Here is a 22,352-nt window from a genome sequence, read left to right on the forward strand (position 1 = left end):
GTCAGGAGCATAAGACAAGCCACACTTGCAAAAGACACATTTGATAAAGGACAGTTACCCACAATATACAAAGAACTCTTAAAACTCTCCAATAAGAGAACGAGTGACCCAATTAAAAAATGTGCAAAAGACCTGAACAGACATCCCATCAAAGAAGATATACAGATGGCAAATAAGCATATGAAAAGTGTTTAACATCAGGTCATCAGGGAAATGCAAATTAAAACAACAATGGGATAACATTATACACCTATTAGAATGGACAAATTCCCAGACACTGACACCACCAAATGCTGGTGAGGATTCAAACAGGAATCCATTCATTCATTGCTGGCGGGAATGCAAATTCATTCATTGCTGGCGGGAATGCAAAATGGTACAGTCACTTTGGAAAACAGTTTGAAGGTTTCTTACAACATTAAATATATTCTTACCACAAGATCCTTGGTATTTACCCAAAGGATTTGAAAACTTATGTCAACACAAAAAGCTGCACAGGAATGTTTATTCATAATTGCCAGAAGTTGGATACAACCAAAATGTCCTTCAGTAGGTGAATGGATAAATAAACAGTGGTACATCCAGACAATGGAATATTATTCTATACCAAAATGAAATGAGATAGCAAGCCATGAGAAGACAGGGCTTTCCTATCTGAAGGAGGAAACAAATGCAAATTATCAATACTAAGTAAGAGAAGTCAATCTGAAAAGGCTACTACATACTGTATGATTTCAACTACGTGACATTCCAGAAAAGGCAAAACTATGGAAACAGTAAAAAGATCTGTGGTTACCGGGGCTTAAGAAGGAGGAAGGTATGAACAAGGGTTCACCAAGAATGAAACCTAATGTAAACATTGGATTTTGGGTGACAATGATGTGTTGATCGTAACAAATGTACCACTCTGGTGTGGGATGTTGAGAGTGGGGGAGGTTAGGGAGGGCTGGGATGGGGGTGGGTTACAGGAAGTCTCTCACTTTCTGCTCAGTTTTGCTGTGAACTTAAAACTGCCCTAAAAAATAAAGTTTATTCATTTAAAAACTTGAACTGGGTTAACTAGAATAGAGCATGCTCTGAGACTGCCTTCTCGGGGTCACATGTGAAAATAAAAATTTTTTTCTCCCAATAAGAAAAGGGAGTGGGAGGCCTTGGCACTCAGTTGGGATCTACTGTCCATCTACCACACAATGGCACCTGCATCTTTCAGGAAGAAACTCTGCAAGGAAGAAAAGGGGTCCCAAGAAGCTTCATCAATTAAAAACAGGGATTTGGACAAAGAAATCCACCCAGGTTCTAGTGTAGAAGTACTATTTCCCTTGATGAGATTTGCTCACTTGTCAAGATAGTGATAAAAATAGCTACTGCTCTTTAAATAAGCTTTCATATAAATAAATGAGCCCTTGTGGAATATATTATCTTTTTTATTCTATAAGTCTCCATTTTAAAACAGAAATAAGCTCAAAAGTGTCCTCATTCGTGAAAGTGGGGACACAAATAGTTATTTGTACAACCATGTTCATAAAAGCATCATCCAACATAGTCAAAAGGTGGAAGGAACCTAAGTTGCCCATTGACAAATGAATGGAAAATCAAAATGTCATATATATGTACCTGCAATGGAATATCATTCAGCCTTTAAAAGAAAATTCTGGGCTTCCCTGGTGGCGCAGTGGTTGAGCGTCCGCCTGCCGATGCAGGGGACGCAGGTTCGTGCCCCGGTCCAGGAAGATCCCACATGCCGCGGAGCGGCTGGGCCCGTGAGCCATGGCCGCTGAGCCTGCGCGTCCGGAGCCTGTGCTCCGCAACGGGAGAGGCCACAGCAGTGAGAGGCCCACGTACCGCCAAAAAAAAAAAGAAAAAAGAAAAAAAAAGAAAATTCTGTCATATGCTACAATATGATGAACCCTGAAGACATTATTAAGAGAAATAAGCTAGTCACAAAAGGACAAATACTATACGATTCCACTCACATGAGGTACGCAGGGTAGTTAAATTCATAGAGACTGAAGATAGAATGGTAGTTGCCAGGAGCTGGGGGAAAGGATAAATAGGGAGTTTTAGTCAATGGTTTCAGAGTTTCAGTTTTGCAAGATGAAAAAATTTCTGTGGATGGATTGTGATGATGATCGTACAACAATGTGAATGTACTTAAAGCCACTGAATTGTACATTTAGAAATGGTTAAAATAGTAAATTTTAGGTTATGTATATTTTACCACAATTTAAAAAAAGAAATAATTTTTAGAGTGTCTTAATTCACATAGGATTCTCAAGAAGCTATATCTAAAGGAAAGATTCATGTTTTGTGTACCATGATCCTTAGAGACTGAAGTAAGAGATCAATGAGACACGATTAATGAACACATCTGAAAACCCCTAAGTTTCACACAAATATATGGATTTTATTGACACACGATATTTTCCTACAGTAATAAATAGAATGCAATCTTAAGGGTTACTTTGGAGTTCAGAAGGCAGTGTATCCTTGATAGGGGTGGTCAGATTTTGTGGTACCATTTTCTTTAGAACTGCATCTAAGAGGGAACAAGTGTACTGGCCGGGAATCACACAGGTATATGCAATATCTGTGTGGGCCCTACTGTTTCTCTCCACACCAACATAATTCATAATTCATAATTCAAACTGGCTAATATCCCCCAAGTTTTCCCCTCCTCCCAGTTTTAACATATCATAAAAATAGCTAGTACCATAAAAGTCAACATTTCAAATATAAAAATCTCTTATACAAATATAATTCATAATATAATCATTCTTAAAATACAGCCATTTATATGTGTTTGAAACATTATTAAAATAAATATTTCCTAGAGAAAATTTCATTTGCATCACAAAATTATAAAACAGAAGCATATAAAACTAATTCATGATTGACTCTACTTCAGTGTGTCCATTATCTCTCCTGCTCAGTATATACAGTATGAAGTACACATAGGTAGCCTGAAAACATACCACATCACCCTTTCTATACCTAGATCTTTGAATTTCACGTACATCTACCTGTAGCGCCCACAGCCTACCTGCCTACACACTCTACCTGGAGCTTCTGGGTGATGAAGGGTTCTCCTGCACCAATTTGCATTAAAGCGTTTTTCCAGCCATCCTTCAGTTCAGAAGTCTTATGAGCTTGTTACTTTCTGGAAGCAGACATCTTCTCTTCCAAATCAAGGGAGCTACATCTTGGTTCCCTACATGGGACTGTAACAGCCCGTTTCCCAGATAACGGATGTTTTCTGTTTTATTTGCATTTGGGTACTGCTGAATGGTACTAACCCTGATTTCCAAGATCGGGAAGTTCTGTCTCCTGACTGATACTTAGGTGTTGTGTGGTGCATATCTTGATGGGCTGTCTTGTGACTCTCACAGCATTCCATTACTTGCTTGGAAACGGGGCAGTCTGAATCCTTAACAGACAATATAGCTGTGTTTTTAAATATCGTGGAGAAAGTGGAGAAAAAGGTATATAAACATATATAAGCCACTAAAGTTTCCAGTTATCATTACTTAATTGTATCTCTAAGTAGTATGATTACAGTTCTTCTTCAATAATATAAATGAGTAAGTTTCACTAAACAATAAGTTGAAGAATTAAGCTGGCTGACGTTTACAGCCACCTTTCCAGTGACGACCAAAGGGAAAAGTTTTCAGGAAAAGCTGGCTTGCGATTCCAAGTGGTAAACCTTCAAGGATTTGAAGTACCTGTCACACGGTTTGACCATTGCCAGGAAGCCATTCATCCACGGGAACATCCTTAATTCCTCTTACCCGAAGTTTTCCTTTTTTAAAAAAACATCATTCATCCTTGTTTTCTGAGGCAGAAACTCTTTTTTTTTCTTTTCTTCAACTCCACGCGTGAATGTCCCAGGCAAACCTTTGTTCTGCTCTCTAAAGCCTTGTTTCTTGTACCTCTTCTTCCGTCTCCTCCTTCAGGGCAGCGATTTTGGACCGAGACGTCTGCTTGCTCGAGTTCCGGTGGGGGAAGAGCTTCAAGCGGACTGTGGGGCTGATCGCCTGCCGGAAGAGGCTCTTCTCGCTCAGCATCCTCTGGATGGAGTCGTACTGCCGCACTCTATTCTCCTCTATGACCTAGGGAAGTGGCCGTTAGTGACAACTCGGACAAAGAGGCAGGGCGGACCAAAGCAAGGCAAGAAGGGCACAGGCTCAGAGGATGAGGAAAGCCAGAAAGAACACACAGCGAGTGTCCAGAGGCTTGCAGTCTGAACAGTCAGGCAGAGCTTGTTTCACTGCTGAGTCCTCGTGCTTTATGGAGCTTCTACCATTTGTGAAATCAGCTGTAATTTTTTACTTAGAAGCTGGGAGATTGCTTTTTTTAAGTTGCTATAGTACTGAACAATGTGCTTCTTCAGAGAACTTTAGAGGAACTAAGGGGGCTTTGAAAACAAGAACTATTCATGTTAGATCCCTTGTGTATTAACCTTACAAATGAGTGTTAAGTCCACAGCACCATAAAGAGTTGAACCACGTCAACAGTGGATTTGAAGCTTAACAATTTCAAATTGGTCAGGATGTGCCTGAGTTACTGTGCCTCCTTCACTCGTTCAAGCTGAACCTGACCGTAGCTGGGCAAGAGGTTGTGAGTCGGCCCCTAACTTATCACTCGAAGCTTAGTAATAATAATGGTAATAACAATCCTTCAGTAAGAAAAGCATTTACCTCCAGGAGCCTGAAAAGCCTTAACAGAAATGATGTGATACATCATCCTCAGGATTTCCTTGTGGCTAAACCCAAAGGAATTTGTAAACATCACTTGAAAGAATCGGTGACAGTTTTGAAACCACAATGAGAAGGTGGTTGGGAGACGCACTAAGCTGAGTTCCAAATAATGGCTAGAAAAATGAAATAAACCTTTCAACTACTGCGTTAAAACCATACATCAGGTTGCAAGACAATCCAGGCCTGTTCTGGACCCCATCCATGGGAGATTCAGTTACTGAAAGCATCAGGACCTAGTCTTTTTCATGACTGATCCCCAAATAAAAGAAGCAAAAAGTATAGATGTTCCAATTTATTAATGTAATTTAGTAATAAGCTGCTATTTTAGATTGGCTGAATTCCAACCTCAACTCGTTGCACAAAGTGAGACACTTGGGCAGGTATTTTGAGTAAAGCTGGATAGCTGTGAGCTTGTACATTGCTGTGACTTGCAGGAACCAGCACATATCAGATTGTTATCAAGAATCAAAGGAGAGATGAGATCTTAGGTAAATTAGAAACACTCACCAAAAATCGCTGACATTCCAACATTGCCTCTATCCTGTGTTCAGAGAGGATTACTGTGCAATCAGCAAATGCTTGTTTTAGGGTTCTTCGAATGATCTGGTATGTTCTAGCAAAGAAAAAATACCACATATAACATCACAGAATGTTAATAATCTGTCTCTATCCTTGATAACATACCTATTCTTCTGTCAATGTAATTCCTTAAATTATCTTTCCTTGAATCCTTTTAACAGAATGTTGCAATAGAGTCAGCCACAATCAGCTTTCCAACCACAGGGCAGATTCTAAGTTTTCATAAATAAATAGGACAAATATTTGGGAAAAAATTTCACAGTTTGAAAAAAGTTTCCCAAATAAGTATATTTTTCATTATGTAGCATCAATAGTAGTTCTTTATTTTATGCTATAAATATTTCCTATGTTATAAATGGGATAGTAAGGAAGACCATAAGGATCCAAGTATGCCTATGTAACTAAATATTTTACCACACGTCAATAAGGGGGAAGAGTTTGTATGAAATTGCAAAATTACACTTAGAAGAGAACACATGGCTCTTATACTAGGAAATAAGCACTTGTGCGCATGTCAAACAGTAACTTTTCCACTGGGCAATTATTTCATATCTAGAAGGTAGTCTCCTGCTTGCAGACATGACAGCCTGATGGAAATTTGTGTCAATATGAAGTATGTCTCAATGATTCTTTTCCCCCTGTGTTATTAAATAGCAGGAATTCGGAAACTCACATTGGATCCAGATGAGCACTGGGTTCATCAAGCAGCAAGATCTTTGCTTTACTGAGAACGGATCTGGCCAAGCACATCAGCTGCTTGTGGCCATGGCTTAGGACACAACCCCCATCCATAAGGACAAAATCAAGCTTCCCAGGAAACTGCTCTATCACAGATCTGAGTCCAACCTGCAGAAAAGAAAGAGGAAAAACACTGGGCTTAGGAGGGGTAGTTCACATACTACAGGGTTAAAAACACTTAAGAGGCTGATAATCTGAAAAGACAGGAGTTCTAAAAGTTTAAATTTCATAACAACCCCCCACCATTCCTGCTATTTGGCTTTAACTGAACAAAAGACTATGTATAATCTTGGCAGCTCTAAAGCATCAGTCTACAGACTGTTTCAGCTCTGTACTTTTCCTTTCATGAGGTTTTCAGGGAATGCCTATTCTATGCCAGGTCCTCCAATAGGGATTAAAGAGAGGATAAATGGTCCGTGGGCCCTGCAAAGCTCAGGATTTATAAAGACATACACAGATAATTATAACACAATTTAATACATGCTAGAAAAGATAATATGTATAGAATGCAGTTACTTACTGTATCATGACAGATTCTTTTATGTTACCTTCCATTCTCTACTCTGTAATAACAGAGCATGAAAGGCAGCAATAAAAATCAACTGAGGAGCCATTTAAAACCACATATGGCAATGTACTACTCATCTCTTTAATTCATAAAAACTGACTTTAAGAAAGTCACGAAACTATGAAGTAAAAATAACTGGAGTTAAAATAGTGGTGTATTACTGGAGATTTAAAGGTGCTTAAATATTCGGGTGGAATATGAGAGTTGTGTTAGGGTCAACGGCTTATTTTTTTAAGCTAGATAGGAAAAATAAATAGGTTGAAAAAGCAAATGAGATAGAGAAACCCGTTCTTTCGAAATAAGATAAAAAATGTAACCTTGCCTCATATCACTTATTCAAATAAATGTGCATTGACATATGTATTTTTGCCAAGTGTTGCTGAGTGTTTGAGACCTAAAGAGATACACATATGATTATATCCCGCCCTTGGGAAGTCTGGGATTTAGTATTGGGAGGTAAGATGTGTTCCCACCTACCTGTAATACAGGCAGAATAAGATAGTGGCCTTAAGACAGACTCTCACGAGTTCAGTGATGAATCTGGAGATGGCTCACATCACTGTGTTTGTTCAGTAAATATTAACTGTGCCCAGGATATGTATTGCAGCCAATATTCCTTTCCTTGAGTGGATTTCTCATTAAAACAACCTCACTTTGTGTGAATTCATTAATGTTTGAAAAGAGTTTCTGAGATGGTAGGGAAAGTAAACATATTAATTAGACAAGGGGGACTATTCTCATGTATCCTGGAAGACTCAAACATAAAACTAATTTTGGATCTAACCAGCTGAGAATGTGAATAAGGGCTCTTGGGTGAGGAACTGGAGGACTTGTGTTCTTTCTCTCTTCAACTTTCGCTTTTTATTGGCTTCAGCCTGTGAACCTGCTACATCTCTCCCCTCTTGAAACAAAACCCCCTCATTTGCCTCCAGGTTCTCCTTTAGCTATTATTTATTTATTTAACAGATCTTTACTGGAGTATAATTGCTTCACAATACTGTGTTAGTTTCTGTTGTACAACAAAGTGAATCAGCCATATGTATATATATGTCCCCATATCCCCTCCCTCTTGAGCCTCCCTCCCGCCCTCCCTATCCCACCTCTCTAGGTCATCGCAAAGCACTGAGCTGATCTCCCTGTGCTATGCAGCAGCTTCCCACTAGCTAACCATTTTAAATTTGGTAGTGTATATATGTCGATGCTACTCTCACTTTGCCCAGCTTCCCCTCCCCTCCCGTGTCCTCAAGTCCATTCTCTACGTTTATGTCTTTATTCCTGCCCTGCCACTAGGTTTGTCAGTACCATTTTTTTTTTAGAGTCCATATATATGCGTTTGCATACAGTATTTTCTCTTTCTGACTTATTTCACTCTGTATGACAAACTAGGTTCAGACTCATCCACCTCACTACAAATAACTCAATTTCGTTTCTTTTTATGGCTGAGTAATATTCCATTGTATATATGTGCCACGTCTTTATCCATTCATCTGTCAATGGACACTTAGGTTGCTTCCATGTCCTGGCTATTGCAAATAGTGCTGCAATGAATATTGTGGTATATGTTGCTTTTTGAATTATGGTTTTCTCAGGGTATATGCCCAGTAGTGGGATTGCTGGGTTGTATGGTAGTTCTATTTGTAGTTTTTTAAGGAAACTCTATACTGTTCTCCATAGTGGCTGTATCAATTTACATTCCCACCAACAGCGTAAGAGGGTTCCCTTTTCTCCACACCCTCTCCAGCACTTATTGTTTGTAGATTTTTTGATGATGGCCACTCTGACTGGTGTGAGGTGATACCTCATTGTAGTTTTGATTTGCATTTCTCTAATAATTAGTGATGTTGAGCATCCTTTCATGTGCCTCTTGGCCATCTGTACGTCTTCTTTGGTGAAATGTCTATTTAGGTCTTCTGCCCATTTTGTAATTGCATTGTTTGTCTTTTTGATATTGAGCTCCATGAGCTGTTTGTATATTTTGGAGATTAATCCTTTGTCCATTGCTTCATTTGCAAATATATTCTCCCATTCTGAGGGTTGTCTTTTTGTCTTGTTTATGGTTTCCTTTGCTGTGCAAAAGCTTTTAAGTTGAATTAGGTCCCATTGGTTTATTTTTGTTTTTATTTTCATTACTCTAGGAGGTGGGTCAAAAAAGATCTTGCTGTGGTTTACATCAAAGAGTGTTTTTCCTATGTTTTCCTTTAAGAGTTTTATAGTGTCTGGTCTTACATTTAGGTCTTTAATCCATTTGGAGTTTATTTTTGTGTATGGTGTTAGGGAGTGTTCTAATTTCATTCTTTTACATGTAGCTGCCCAGTTTTTGCAGCACCACTTATTGAAAAGGCTGCCTTTTCTCCATTTTATGTTCTTGCCTCCTTTGTCGTAAATTAGGTGACCATATATGTGTGGGTTTATCTCTGGGTTTTCTATCCTGTACCATTGATCTATATTTCTGTTCTTGTGCCAGTACCATACTGTCTTGATTACTGTAGCTTAGTAGTATAGTTTGACATCAGGGAGCCTGATTCCTCTAGCTCCGTTTTTCTTTCTCAAGATTTCTTTGGCTATTCGGGGTCTTTTGTATTTCCATACGAACTGTAAAATTTTTTGTTCTAACTCTGTGAAGAATGACATTGGTAGTTTGATAGGGATTGCATTGAATCTGTAGATTGCTTTGGGTAGTATAGTCATTTTCACAATACTGATTCTTCCAATCCAAGAACATGGTATATTTCTCCATCTGTTTATGTCATCTTTGATTTCTTTCATCAGTGTTTAATAGTTTTCTGAGTACAAGTCTTTCACCTCCTTAGGCAGGTTTATTCCTGGGTATTTTATTATTTTTGCTGTGATGGTAAATGGGATTGTTTCCTTAATTCTTCATTTTGATTTTTCATTGTTAGTGTATAGGAATGCCAGAGATTTCTGTGCATTAATTTTGTATCCTGCAACCTTGCCAAATTCATTGATTAGTTCTAGTAGTTTTCTGGTGGCATCTTTAGGATTTTCTATGTATAGTATCATGTCATCTGCAAACAGTGACAGTTTTACTTCTTCTTTCCCAATTTGTATTCCTTTTATTTCTTTTTCTTCTCTGATTGCCATGGCCAGGACTTCCAAAACTATGTTGAATAAGAATGGTGAGAGTGGACATCCTTGTCTTGTTCCCAATCTTAGAGTAAAGGCTTTCAGCTTTTCACCATTGAGTATGTTTGCTGTGGGTCTGTCATATATGGCCTTTATTATGTTGAGGTAGGTTCCCTCTATGCCCATTTTCTGGAGAGTTTTTATCGTAAATGGGTGTCGAATTTTGTCAAAAGCTTTTTCTGCATCTATTGAGATGATCATACGGTTTTTATTCCTTAATTCATTAATACGGTGTATCACATTGATTGATTTGCATATATTGAAGAATCCTTGCATCCCTGGGATAAATCCCACTTGGTCATGGTGTATGATCGTTTTAATATATTGTTGGATTCTGTTTGCTAGTATTTTGTTCAGGATTTTTGCATCTATGTTCATCAGTGATACTGGTCCATAATTTTCTTTTTTTGTGATATCTTTTTCTGGTTTTGGTATCAGGGTGATGGTGGTTTCATAGAATGAATTTGGGAGTGTTCCTCCCTCTGCAATTTTTTGCAAGAGTTTGAGAAGGATCAGTGTTAGCTCTTCTCTAAATGTTTCGTAGAATTCACTTGTGAAGCCATCTGGTCCTGGACTTTTGTTTGTTGGAAGATTTTAAATTACAGTTTCAATTTCATTACTTCTGCGCACGGGCTTTTTCTAGTCGCAGCCAGTGGGGGCTACTCTTTATTTCAGTGCACAGGCTTCTCATTGCGGTGGCTTCTCTTGTTGTGGAGCACAGGCTCTAGATGCGCTGGCTTCAGTAGTTGTGGCATGCAGGCTCCATAGTTGTGGCTCATGGGCTTAGCTGCTCCGCAGTGTGTGGGATCTTCCCGGACCAGGGCTCAAACCCATGTCCCCTGCATTGGCACACCGATTCTTAACCACTGTGCCACCAGGGAAGCCCTAGCTATTATTTAATGTCTCCCCCTTTTCTCATCTAGAAATCTTAAATAATGAGTGTGTATCTGTTGTCTCTACTGCCTGAGACCATAGAACATTTTTTCCCTTCTTCAAACATCTATTCCTTGCCTTATGAGAAACCACACCCTCTATGGACATTTCTTCTTATTATCACATGTAGGTAATTCTCCCTCTTCCTGTCCCTTGAATATTAGTTTTCCTCATTGCCAACTCTCCAAATGCTCCTTCTGAGATCTTATTCATGCTCAGAGTATCAACTACCACCGATAAGCGAATGATTTTTCATCTTTATATCCAGCCCTGGACCTCTTCCAAATACTTCTCAATCTTCCATCTCCTTGCCAGTCCTATTACAACAACCCTAGGCCAGGCCATTATTGTCTCTTAAGCTTCATACTGTAATCTCAAGTTGATTGTAACCCGACAACCCCACAGGGATCCTTCTAAAATATAGGTTTGACCCCATCATTTCTCTGTTTTAAATACTATGGTGGCTCTCCTGCTGACAGAATAACTGAACTCTCTCAGATGGCAGATAAGGCATCCAGAATTGAGCCCCCTCCACTTTTACTTCCAGCAGCACTAAACACTCAGCTTGTAGTTCCCCATACACCTTGACCTTCTCAGGTTTGTGCCATTGCTTAGCCGGGAGCACCATTCCAAATACTCCTGATCATCCTCTAGGGCAGTCAGGCACATAGTCACAGAAGTATGGGTGCAAGTTCCCCTGTTAGACTGTTGGCTTCCTGAGGGTAAAGACATGTGCTCTTTAGCTCACTACCAATGTCAGACACATTGTCAGCCTCAACACACCCATTCATTTGTTCAACAAATGTGTACTGAGCCCCTGGAATGCTGGCCAAACAAAACAAACACAGTTTTGATGAATGACAAATCAATCCGATTTAAGGAAGAATGACAAATGGTAAATGAATGAGTGCTGGTTTTAGCTCCCCCAATATGGAGTGTGATCTAAAACCAGTCACTTCACCTGTCGGTGTGCCTCCACTTTCTCATCTTTAAGACTCTATAAAACTCCTTAAAAACAAATTATCAAATAAGAAGTTCTTTAACACTGATAGGTCAGCATTTCCTTTCAGATCAATCAGAAATACTTGAGAATTTTTCTTAAGTCAAATTAAGCATCAAGAAAAGTGCTGATGAAAGACTGGAGCTATGAAGTCACACAGAAGTGGCTTTAAGTCTGCACTCCACCACTCGCTGGCTGACGCTGTCAGATGTGTTACTGGAAGTCTCACTTAGCTCACTGGAAAAAAATGGAGAAAATACTAGGATAGACTTCAAAGGCTTGTAATGGGGACTAAATGGGATAATTTGTGGAAAGAGCTTGCCACAGAGTGTAGCTTGTGGTAAGCACCTAATCAACCCTGACTATTAGTATTGTTAGAGCCTGGGAAATCCCAAGACATGAGCCTGGCCACTGAAACGTTTCCCTGGTATGACAGTATGACTTGTAAGACTTTCCCTTTACAAGTTATCTTGGAAAGCAAGTTAGCAGAAAGTGTCACAATACTAGTAATTTACATCATGCTTAGTAACAAGGTTGAGACTTTGTTAAGAACATTGCAGCATGTAGTCTCCCTTTAGATTCACACCAATCATACTCTAGTTTCCTAAGGCCATAGGGGGAAAGCTACTTTAGTGTGTTATACTTTGTACTTTCTTGTGATAGAGAGCTGAGCAAAGTGTGTGGTTCTTACCCAAATGAAACTGTTTCTTAACACAAGTAAATAAGTACCTAAATATATAGCACTGTCAATATTTAGAGAAGAAAACTGTATAAAATGAGTGACAGAGACACAGGCCAATCTACGGTGCATTTTGCCACATTCCTATCTCAACTGTTTTACTCACTATCAAGTATAGTAAAAATCTTTTAAAATCATATTCACTAGAGAAAGGTCAACATAAGTTAGTAAAAGTTTACTAGTTTGAAGTCAGTGAATATTTAACAAATGTATTAATTACCTATTTTCTGCCAGATATTGTGATAGGCTTTGGAGAGAAAATGGGAAGCAAGATAGACTAGTAATTGGTTTTTAAAAGATATAAAGTTCTTGTTACCAACTCCATGTACTGATAAGAATGGCTTAAATTAACCTCGTGATTGTTTGGGTGCTCAGTCATGTATTCCTTAATGGACTCTTACTGAGAGTTTATTAAGTTCTAGGCACTATGGCAGACCTGGGAATTCAAAGATGAATAACACAAGGCTCTGCCTTGAAGGAACTCATGGCTCAGACAGGGAGAAAAATAATAGGTGGGAAATTAGTGTTAAAAGAGAAAAGAGCTATGGGGGGGAAAAAAGACTTAAAGGGAACTTGCTACAGAGATCATCTAATTTAGTGATCTTTAACAGCAGAATTCTTTAAAAATAAATATATACATGTATACACACATATACATACATATTCCCAATATAATATTATTTACACTATTGTCACAAACCACTTTTCAACAGATTAAAAAAAATACAAACTTTAGATTAGCTCTGTCCAAACTAAGGTGAATTTTAATTACTGGGATCTAAACATTTCTAAGTATTTTCGTTCCAACTTAGCATTACAAATTAATCAAAGCATCAAAAGTTTGTGGATATAAAGAACTTTGGGAAGAAAGAATTTGCCAGATTTATGCAGTTGAGCTAATAAATCATATGTATTTCCAAACTACTATTTACAAAGAAGAAATTTTATTTTGTGACATATGAAACTTAAAAAATGTATTACAGTCTGTAAAGGACCAGGTATTTTCTTCAAAGTGTTGACTTTTGCTATCGCTGCCCTCTGGAATGTTATTATAGAGCAAGAGTTTGCTCTTGTGATAAGGAAACATGAAAAAAAAATCAGAAAAGTGAACTGTGGTTGGACTGGGCAGTTATAAAAATAGACTCTGTCAACTCCTTTAGACACTCCTTTTGCTATTCTGCAGGTTTTCCAGGGCAAATTTTCACCTTAAAAGGCCACTATTTCTGTTAGTTTGTTTGCCCTCTAAAATAGCTTACCTGACTATCGATGTGTAAGGAAGGAAACTATTTTCTAAGTAATCCAAAAAGCAAACAATTACCGAACAGTTTTCCTTCTAAAAGCATTCTAAACCATTCTAGAACCAACAGATGTGCTGCTTGGATGACACAGGGTAACACAGACTGTGGTGAAGGAGCCTGAGATTCTGGATGCCACTGGGAAAGCTCACTGTGGCGAAAGAGCCTGTGAACCAGAAATCAAGGGAGACAGCTGTTTCTGCGCCCACCACCCAGCTCAGCTAAGTCCCTCCGATGTCTCAGGGCTCAGTGTCCTCATTGCTAATGGTGATACCCATTGTGTGTCAATCACAAGGCTACCTGCATGATACATTACACATGAACCATTTATTTATTCATTTAAATAAATGAATCAGATCATTCATCCATTCATTCATTCATCCAATCAATGTTTATTGAACACCATGCACATGCCCAACACTACTCTAAGCAAGGAAATACCACAGTGAATATCTCTGCCCTCAAGGAACTTACAAGCCAGTGGTGGACATGGACAAGTTAAGAGGTAAATCTCTCTCCCGTGCGAAGAAAGCTGTGAAAGGGGTGGAGGTACAGGATACACGTAGGAGGGGCTCCTCTCTCACACCTGGAGCATCAGGGCAGGTTTCTGGGAAGAAGTGATGTGTAAGGAGAGGCCTGAATGGTGAGGGGGATCAGGCAGTGAAGGGCTGGGGGTGCCCCAGGCACAGAGCGTGTGAAAAAACCTCTGGAGAACAGACAGCACATGGTGCCTTAGAGGAAACAAAGGAATTCAGTGTAGCTGGATCCTGGCAAGCAGAGGCAGTTGGGGAGGGAGTTTAGAGAGGCAGGCAAAGATGAAATCATGAAGGACGTTACAAGCCACCTTGAGCAGTGTGGACTTTGTCCAACAGGCAATAAGGAGCCTTAGAAGGGGAGAAACAAGTGCTCAGATACAAGGCTGCAAAGAACAGAATGAACTGTAGGGAGCCGGTAAGAGAGACACCAGACAGGAGCCTGTTTCTAAAATCCACATGAGAATTAGTAGTGGTGTGAGATGGGGATGGAGAAAAGTGAGTATATCCTAGATTTTTGCAGGAGACAGTCTTGACAGGGCTTGATATGTGAAGACAGGTGGAGAAACTGGGAGTCAAGGATGAGACCCAGGTCTTGGCTTTGGGCAACAAGAAGCTGGTGATGCCATCCACTGGAATTGGAAACGCAGGACACTTGTGTGGGTGGGGCAGCTAAGAGACTCACTTATGGACATAAGATGCCTGTCCATGCTGAGATGTCAGGTAGGGAGCTCTGGGGACAGGAGGATTTGGGAGTCATCAGCACAGAAGTATTAGTTAGAGCTAAGAAGATGCATGGTATTTCCCAGGAAGAGTAAGTAAAGTAAGAAAACAATTAGGATTCTGGCAAGCAACAACATTTAAGAGACGGCCAGGTAAAGACCTCATGAAAACATGATTGTAATAGCTAACATTTACTTAGTACCTATTATGTGCCAGGCCTTAGGCTGGGCCCATTATACATATTAGCCTGAAAATGTACAGCAATGCTACCAATTTATTAGACCACAATGTTAGGGTCATCTTTTTGTTTCCTTAAGATTCAGCCTCCTTTGAGATTCTCTTTGGTCTACACAGCTGGTAAAGTCAGTGCTCCTGTGGAGAAGCTATCTGGTCCTGAGTTGTTTGTGAAGGGGAAAATTAGATCTCTGTAGTTCTGGGTCTTAGAAACTCTTTCCCTCCCTTGGACTTGCTTTAAATTCATCCATAGAATTATAAGGCATACAGTGCCAAGATGAAGGTACGGGCCTAGGGCACAAAGGGTAAGGAAGCTGCTTTGGCCAGTTTTGTTTCCAAGTCTTAGAGCTTGTAACTAATCATGTTCCTCATGGCTTCACACAAGTCAGCCCAGATCTGCAAAGATAAGGTTTCACACTGGAGTGCAGGGCCCAATCCAAGGTAGGAATAGAGTGTTTCTTGGCCTGACATTGTCATCGTGCACACTTTTGATTTCCGTTTCAGGGAAAGGGGAATTACAAAGAATTGGGATAAGATTCAAGTGTTTGGCTCTCTGCTGTTACTCAACTCATTTCCCTCTAGAGAAACAAGTCATACCAAGGTCACAGAGAGGACTTAGATGAAATGAAATTCAATCCCAGTTTGCCCTGGTCAATCCTGGTTTACACCTTTTGTCCCATTATCCTGTCCAGGTGAGAAACTGACCCCTCCCCAAATGGTCCTGTTTGGGCAAAGTATATGATCAACCATATAGGACTAAAGTCCAGACCCCAAAACTTGTAAATCAATGCCTTTTCTGCTTCTCTGGGATGTTGCTTTTTTGTCTGTGCTCCATTCTAAGGCCTCCTCAACAAAATGTATCACTGTTACTCAAACACATGGCATAACTGTGAGGACAGCAGCCCATCTCTGTTTTTGAACAGCAAATTATTTTTAAAAGGATCAGTAAAAAAGATATACCTAGGGGGCTTCCCTGGTGGCGCAGTGGTTGAGAATCTGCCTACCAATGCAAGGGACACGGGTTCGAGCCCTGGTCTGGGAAGATCCCACATGCCGCAGAGCAACTAGGCCCGTGAGCCATGGCCGCTGAGCCTGCGCGTCCGGAGCCTGTGCTCCGCAACGGGAGAGGCCGCGATAGTGAGAGGCCCGTGCACCGCGATGGAGAGGTCCCCGCTTGCCGCAACTAGAGAAAGCCCTCGCACAGAAACGAAGAGCCAACACAGCCAAAAATAAATAAATAAATAATTAAAAAAAAAAAAGATATACCTAAGTATGAGTTGATCAAATAAAAATCTAAACAGGTAAAATTTCTGCACATATTGGCATTTAAAATCTTAACCATGTCTTCTAAAATTTTAGATTTTTTTATGATCCTGATTTCCTGTAAACTTTATTGTGACTTGGCAATACTTGCAGATTTTATAAAGTCTAATGTCTTCCTTTCAAAGTTTCTCTCCCACCACACTGTGTTCCTATAGTTCATTCTCTGAAGTCACATCAAAGACCTTAAAACGTGTCACTTGCAATTTAGTTAATGTTTTCTTTAAAACCCCTGTTTGTTCGGTAATAAGGAAACTTTGATAATGAAGACGGTTAATCTAAGTGCATTTTATTAGGGGCATGTTAAGGTTAGACACTCAATGGGTAAGTGTTTAACACTCACAGGCATTTCAAAGCTTCTGTCAAGATCTACTCTGAAGGGAGGAAGCCAAGGAAAGAACATTTGGGATAAACCGAATTGGGCTTTACAACAAGGACCAAATATGTCAGAGACAGTGGAATAAAGCTGTTCTCTGAGAAGACCTTTGCATCTCAATGTTCTTAGGCCCCATAATTGTAGTCTGCCACCATCCAGAGCTTTGGACATAAACCTCAAGTTTAGTAAACTAGAACAATTTATGTTCTCCTTTTCTTAAATAAAACGCCTGTATTTCAAGGATTATCAGTTAACAGCTAGGGTGTCGGTTAAGGGAACCAAGAATCCCACTCTAGCTCTCCCCCAGCCCTAAATTCCTTAACCACCTGGTGGGTAAATACAGGGTATTATTTAGGAATTTAGATTCCATTTTAATCCATGTATTTCCTATGGTGTCCTAATGACCTCAAGGAATAGAGTCTGCCACATCTACGTCATGTGGTATTTTGGCTGGAGGTGCTCACAGCCAAAGCCTCTGAAGGCAGTTGATTTCTGGCGACTTCCAGAGAAGATTGTAGCCATCTTCAGGTGTTCTAGGATGATCATTAACCTTTTGTGCTAAACCTATGCTTCCCAGAGAAGTATATCATGTCAAACCAAAGCCTCCTTCTTATGCTGGGAAAGTTTCAGAACCTAGACAGGGAGTAGATGAGATGGTGTGGACAGATGCTCCTCTGTATCGGGAATAATCCTGGTGTGCTGTAGGTGTCTGGGTCTCTCCTAGTTCATGTCTCAGTGATGCGCATTTGGGAAGAAGGCCAGAGTATACTATCTCTGGGGCCTGAGAGTTGGAAACTTACTACTGAGGAAAGGGCTAGGTCTAATCCAAAAAACTCGGTGCTCGAGGTATATTAGAGTTTTCCATTTTAAAGTTATCCACACACACATGCACATACACGCACAAAAGTGTATAAAATCATCTCAGCTGTGATAACCACTCGTGTGTATGAGCAACCTTTTTCAGAATTACTTCAGTGAGAATCCTTACCTCATCAGCAACTTTCCATATTTCTTGATCACTCCACTGCCCATAAGGATCCAGGTTTTTTCTAAATGTGCCATAAAAGATGAATACTTTCTATATCAATAAAAAAAGAGGAAAGCATGAATAACCTAAAAAACTTTGTATATTTCCCTCATTTTATTGTGAAATATTCCAAACAGAAAAAAATATTTAAAGAAATAGCACAATAAACATCCATGTACTTACCATCCAGTTTTCTTAAATTTTTATCATATTTGCTTTGTATATTTTTAAGAAATAAAATATTACAGCTACATTTGAAGCCCCTTGTCAACACTTGTCTAATCACAATGTCCTTAGAATAAAGAAACTGAGATCACTATAAGTTGTGGGAAATTAATTTTTTTTATTCCTAGTAATATTCCTTACTATGAACAAATATAAAATTAAAGTTAAAAATTATAAGTTTATGAGTTATAATTAACTTGTTAGAAGAAATTCCTATTTTGTTCATGTATTTTCCCTGGATTTCTTTTATGATCCTAGCTTCCTCAGGGGTTCTGAAACTCTATGAATTTACAGACACTCAAACACATATATTCATAGGGTCTATAAACCAAGGCACACTTCTACTTATACAACCAGACAGACACAGGAAAGTGTCACGACTTAGAGATCAGTGAAAGAATGAGAATCAAATATTTGTTTAACTGAATGTATGACACAGAAGGGAGGGGAGGCAGATGAGCTGGATCCTGCTGAGGTAGCAAAATGACAATCAAATTTCCTGTAAGGAGCATTGCACAGCTATCCCCCCTACTTGCTACATCACTGTCTACTTAGGTCTGCCTATATGAATAAAAAATTTTTTTTAAAGAAAATCACTGTCTCACTGGGAAATGCTGATGCAACAATAAAGATAATATTTAGGTCTCTCTCTCTCTGTACACATGGGTGAACTGAAAAATACTTTTGATGTAACATTCAGAAAATTTTTTTCTTTACCATTTTTCTTTTGCCTTTGGTTAATAACATCCAGTCAGGAGAATTGAGAACTAAATTCTTTGAAGCTTTAGTTTTCATTAATTGCCTTAGGCTAAGAGAGAATGCTCAGTGCCCAACTGGTCTGTGAGGAACTGCACAAGGTAAGTCAGCCCCAGATGAATGGTGTCTGTGCCTCTCAGGCAGAAGGAGAGTATCCTCACCATGGCAGCCAAGTTCAAGGACAGTCACGTTAGAAACCTCAGTCGCCGGGGCATAATTTATGGCTTAAAGAACAAAGTTGTGGCCAAATATCACAGGAACCCTCTGGAGAAGGCAACAAGACTTATGCTGGTATTTCTTAATCTGCATCAAATCACGTTCCTAAGGGATGCTTCCACTGCTTTACAGAAGTGAATATAAGAGACAAATATATGACTCATAAGAGATGATGGATATATTTGTACATCCTCCTCCAAGCTTCCAGGTAAATGAAAGTAATGTCCAAATAAGCTAAAGAGAGCAGACAAAGTGTGCTATCAGGAGATTCTGATAAACTAAAGAGAATTAAATAAGAAGTGGTTCTGAGAAGGCCAGTCAATGTATTATTGAAGCAATTAGGTTTATTTGGTATCTAAAGTTCAAAGGCTTGCCAATGGAATTTTGCCATTTACTGTTTTTCACATGTTTTCTTTTAATATTATGTTTCTTTATATAAAAGCTTCTAGCATTATTGAGAAACATAGGAAATAACAACTGTGAGGGTTTACCAAGTATAAGCCAATGTATTACTTCACTGAAGTTATCTCCACCGGGAACTCAGAGGCCAGAACACAGAGCTCCGGTCTATGGCAGGCTTACCGTGTGCCTGGCAAGGCTCTTTACATGTGTTATATCTTTTTATCTTCATATCAGCCTAATGAAATAGATCTTATTGTACATGAAGAAATCACAGCTGGGAGAAGTTAAGTGACTTGCCCAGGGTTACTTAGCTAGTAGTTATGGAGCTGGAATTCAAACCTAATAGTGTTTGTCTCCAAACCTGTGCTCCTCATAACCATAGCAAAATGCCTCAAGTCCTGGGCAGACCAGTTTTTATTCCTATCTGGAGCTCAAGAAAGATTAAAGGTTGAGCAGGTGCAGCCCATTGGGTCCATAAAAAGCCCATCAGTGCTCAGCAGCATAGTCATAATCCAAGCACTGCTATCCATCCCTCTGGTCACGGGCTCAGTTCCTGCACTGGGAGTGGAGATTTCAGCTTCCTGTTCCTATTCAGGATCTGACTTGAAGGTTTTTATATGGGTTACAGTGTCCTTGTAACTTTCAAAGAGACTTAACACATCCAATGGAAGAGCACAATAGGAAATTTTACTTTGGCCAAATGGAAAAGGCCATTATTCTGGAGGACTGTGTAGAGGCCAAAGGTGTCATAACATCAAAGCAGACACAGAAGTTATAAAGGCAAGGTGCCTTCCTAAGATGCTGTGGCAATGCAGCTCTGGCCTGGTAGGTATACCTGTGAACAGGAACCCAATATCTTTGAGCCTTAGTGTTATTGTAAAATGGGGAGATGCTACCTTTCTTCTCAAATCTTCTCTCACTTCGGGCTTTCCCATTTTGATAGATGACACCTTCGTTTTATCAATCCACAAACCTTGGAGTCATCCATGACTTTTCTTTCTTCCTGATCCTCCCAAAAGGAACCAATCATCAGTCCTGTGGATTGTTTTCCCCAATGTATCTCAAATCCATTTGTTTCTCTATCTCTATGGCCACCACATAGTTCAAGCCACCCGTATCTTTCTCTGAACACTGTAAGAACCTCCTAATTGGTTTCCTTCCTTTCACTCTTGCCTCCCTCCCAGTCTACTCTCATTTAGCAACCAAAGTAATCACCACAAGTGTAAGTTGCATCATGTCATTAACCTTTTAAAAAACTGTCAGTGGCCTTCCATTACATTCAGAGTAAAATGTAAAACCCTTAAGATGGCCTACAGACCCTGCATGATGCAACCTCTTGCACTTCGTCTGTCTCGTTTAGTGCCCCTGGCTACCCCACTCCCTTTTTCACTCCAGCCTCCAGCCACCTGGGTTTCTTTTACTTCCTCAGTTCACTTCACACATTCTATCCTCCCTGCCTGGGAATCTCATCCCCTACCTTCTTCCTACGGCCAGCTACATCCTTCAGGTCTCAAGTTCAATGTCACTTCCTCAGAGAATCTCTCTTGATTCTTAACACCGAATAAGGTCGTCCAGTAGGATACGGCTTATAGTGAATATTAAAATTACATATGCATTTATGAGCATTTTGTTTTTAATGTCTATCTCCTCCCCTAGACCATAACTTTGCTGTGTACCCTGTCATTAGCACACAGGCTTTACATAGTATATGCTCAGTAAACACTGCCTGAATAAATAAATGGGCTGATGTGAACGTAAGAAGTAAAACTATGAAACATCACAGTCACAGTTCAGCACATACTATTTTTCTTCCTTTTGAAAGAATAGCTACCACAACCCAGAGTGTTTAAATGAATAGTACTAACAGCCCATTAAAGCCGTGATGTTTGTAATTGCTTGAGAAATGGTATGCCTAACTTTTTTTCACAGTAGCCTGATAATTTATATGTAATAAATGTATGGCGATATACTATATATTAATTTTATTTAAAGTAGATACATATTCAAAATTACACTGGAAGGAAGTCTTTGTTGAAGCTAGACATCCAAAAATTTTAGATGCAGTCGATTTGATACCATTCAGAAATTCTATAGGTCTTTTGTTTACAGTTTATTGTCTAGCGTTAAAATAATACTTTAACTCTAAAGAAAAATTAAGTGAAGGAACTGGTTCAGTTAAAATTCAGTTTCATACAATTAATCAAACATTCCATTCTTGTCTGACAAATAGTACCTGGCACTCATTTGCTTTGAGGGGTGCCAGTGGGTGTCCCATTGTTTTCTATACTACTGGAAACAGTGTTTCTACAAACTCATCTCTAAAGCTGAGAGGTCCTTGGAGGTCACCTATGTCCTTTTCCTGGTGTACAGATGAAACAGCCAGGGTCCTAAGAAGTTATATGGTTTGGCCAAGGAGGCACAGTCTGATTGTGCAGCAAAAAATACGCTGGAAATTATATATCACAATGATCTTCTACCTCTCTTTCAAGAAACTGTTCACTGGTGGGAAAATTAGGATGTGCAAATATTTGATATTTATGTAATGTCATCACGTATGTATGCTACAAAAACAATTCTTGGGGCTCAAGGAAGAACAAAGAGAGCACCATTGTTCGCCACCTGACTCATCTCTTCCCTGAAGCTGACTCCTCAACCGCTCAGGTCAGTGGCGATGGCTGAGCCTGTGTGGGGCGTTCAGGGCTGGCCACGCATCACAGCAACAGGCATTATGCTTTAGCCTTGGAGGTCAGATGAAAAACAAAAAAGCATTTGTCTTCTGCGGTTATTGAG

The 22,352-nt window shown here is 39.6% G+C and overlaps 1 protein-coding gene across 6 annotated transcripts in view; it reads right to left on the bottom strand.

The window, feature by feature from the left end:
* Nucleotides 1-2,383: 2,383 nt before the first annotated feature.
* CFTR (CF transmembrane conductance regulator) overlaps nucleotides 2,384-22,352 on the bottom strand; it is a 196,442-nt gene continuing 176,473 nt past the window's right edge. For 5 of the 6 annotated variants that reach the window (XM_033428228.2, XM_049715192.1, XM_004269850.3 and 2 more), the window contains 4 exons: nucleotides 17,925-18,014; nucleotides 6,007-6,179; nucleotides 5,262-5,367; nucleotides 2,384-4,106 (listed from right to left, as the gene is read on the bottom strand). In XM_033428228.2, the coding sequence (XP_033284119.1) occupies nucleotides 3,906-4,106; nucleotides 5,262-5,367; nucleotides 6,007-6,179; nucleotides 17,925-18,014 (570 nt within the window). In that variant the 3' untranslated portion in view covers nucleotides 2,384-3,905. Of the gene's footprint in view, nucleotides 4,107-5,261; nucleotides 5,368-6,006; nucleotides 6,180-17,924; nucleotides 18,015-22,352 lie in introns of those variants that run through there. The other variant, XR_004483338.2, reaches the window with a different exon arrangement.

The sequence above is a fragment of the Orcinus orca genome, chromosome 9, assembly GCF_937001465.1.
Source record: "Orcinus orca chromosome 9, mOrcOrc1.1, whole genome shotgun sequence".
NCBI lineage: Eukaryota > Metazoa > Chordata > Mammalia > Artiodactyla > Delphinidae > Orcinus > Orcinus orca.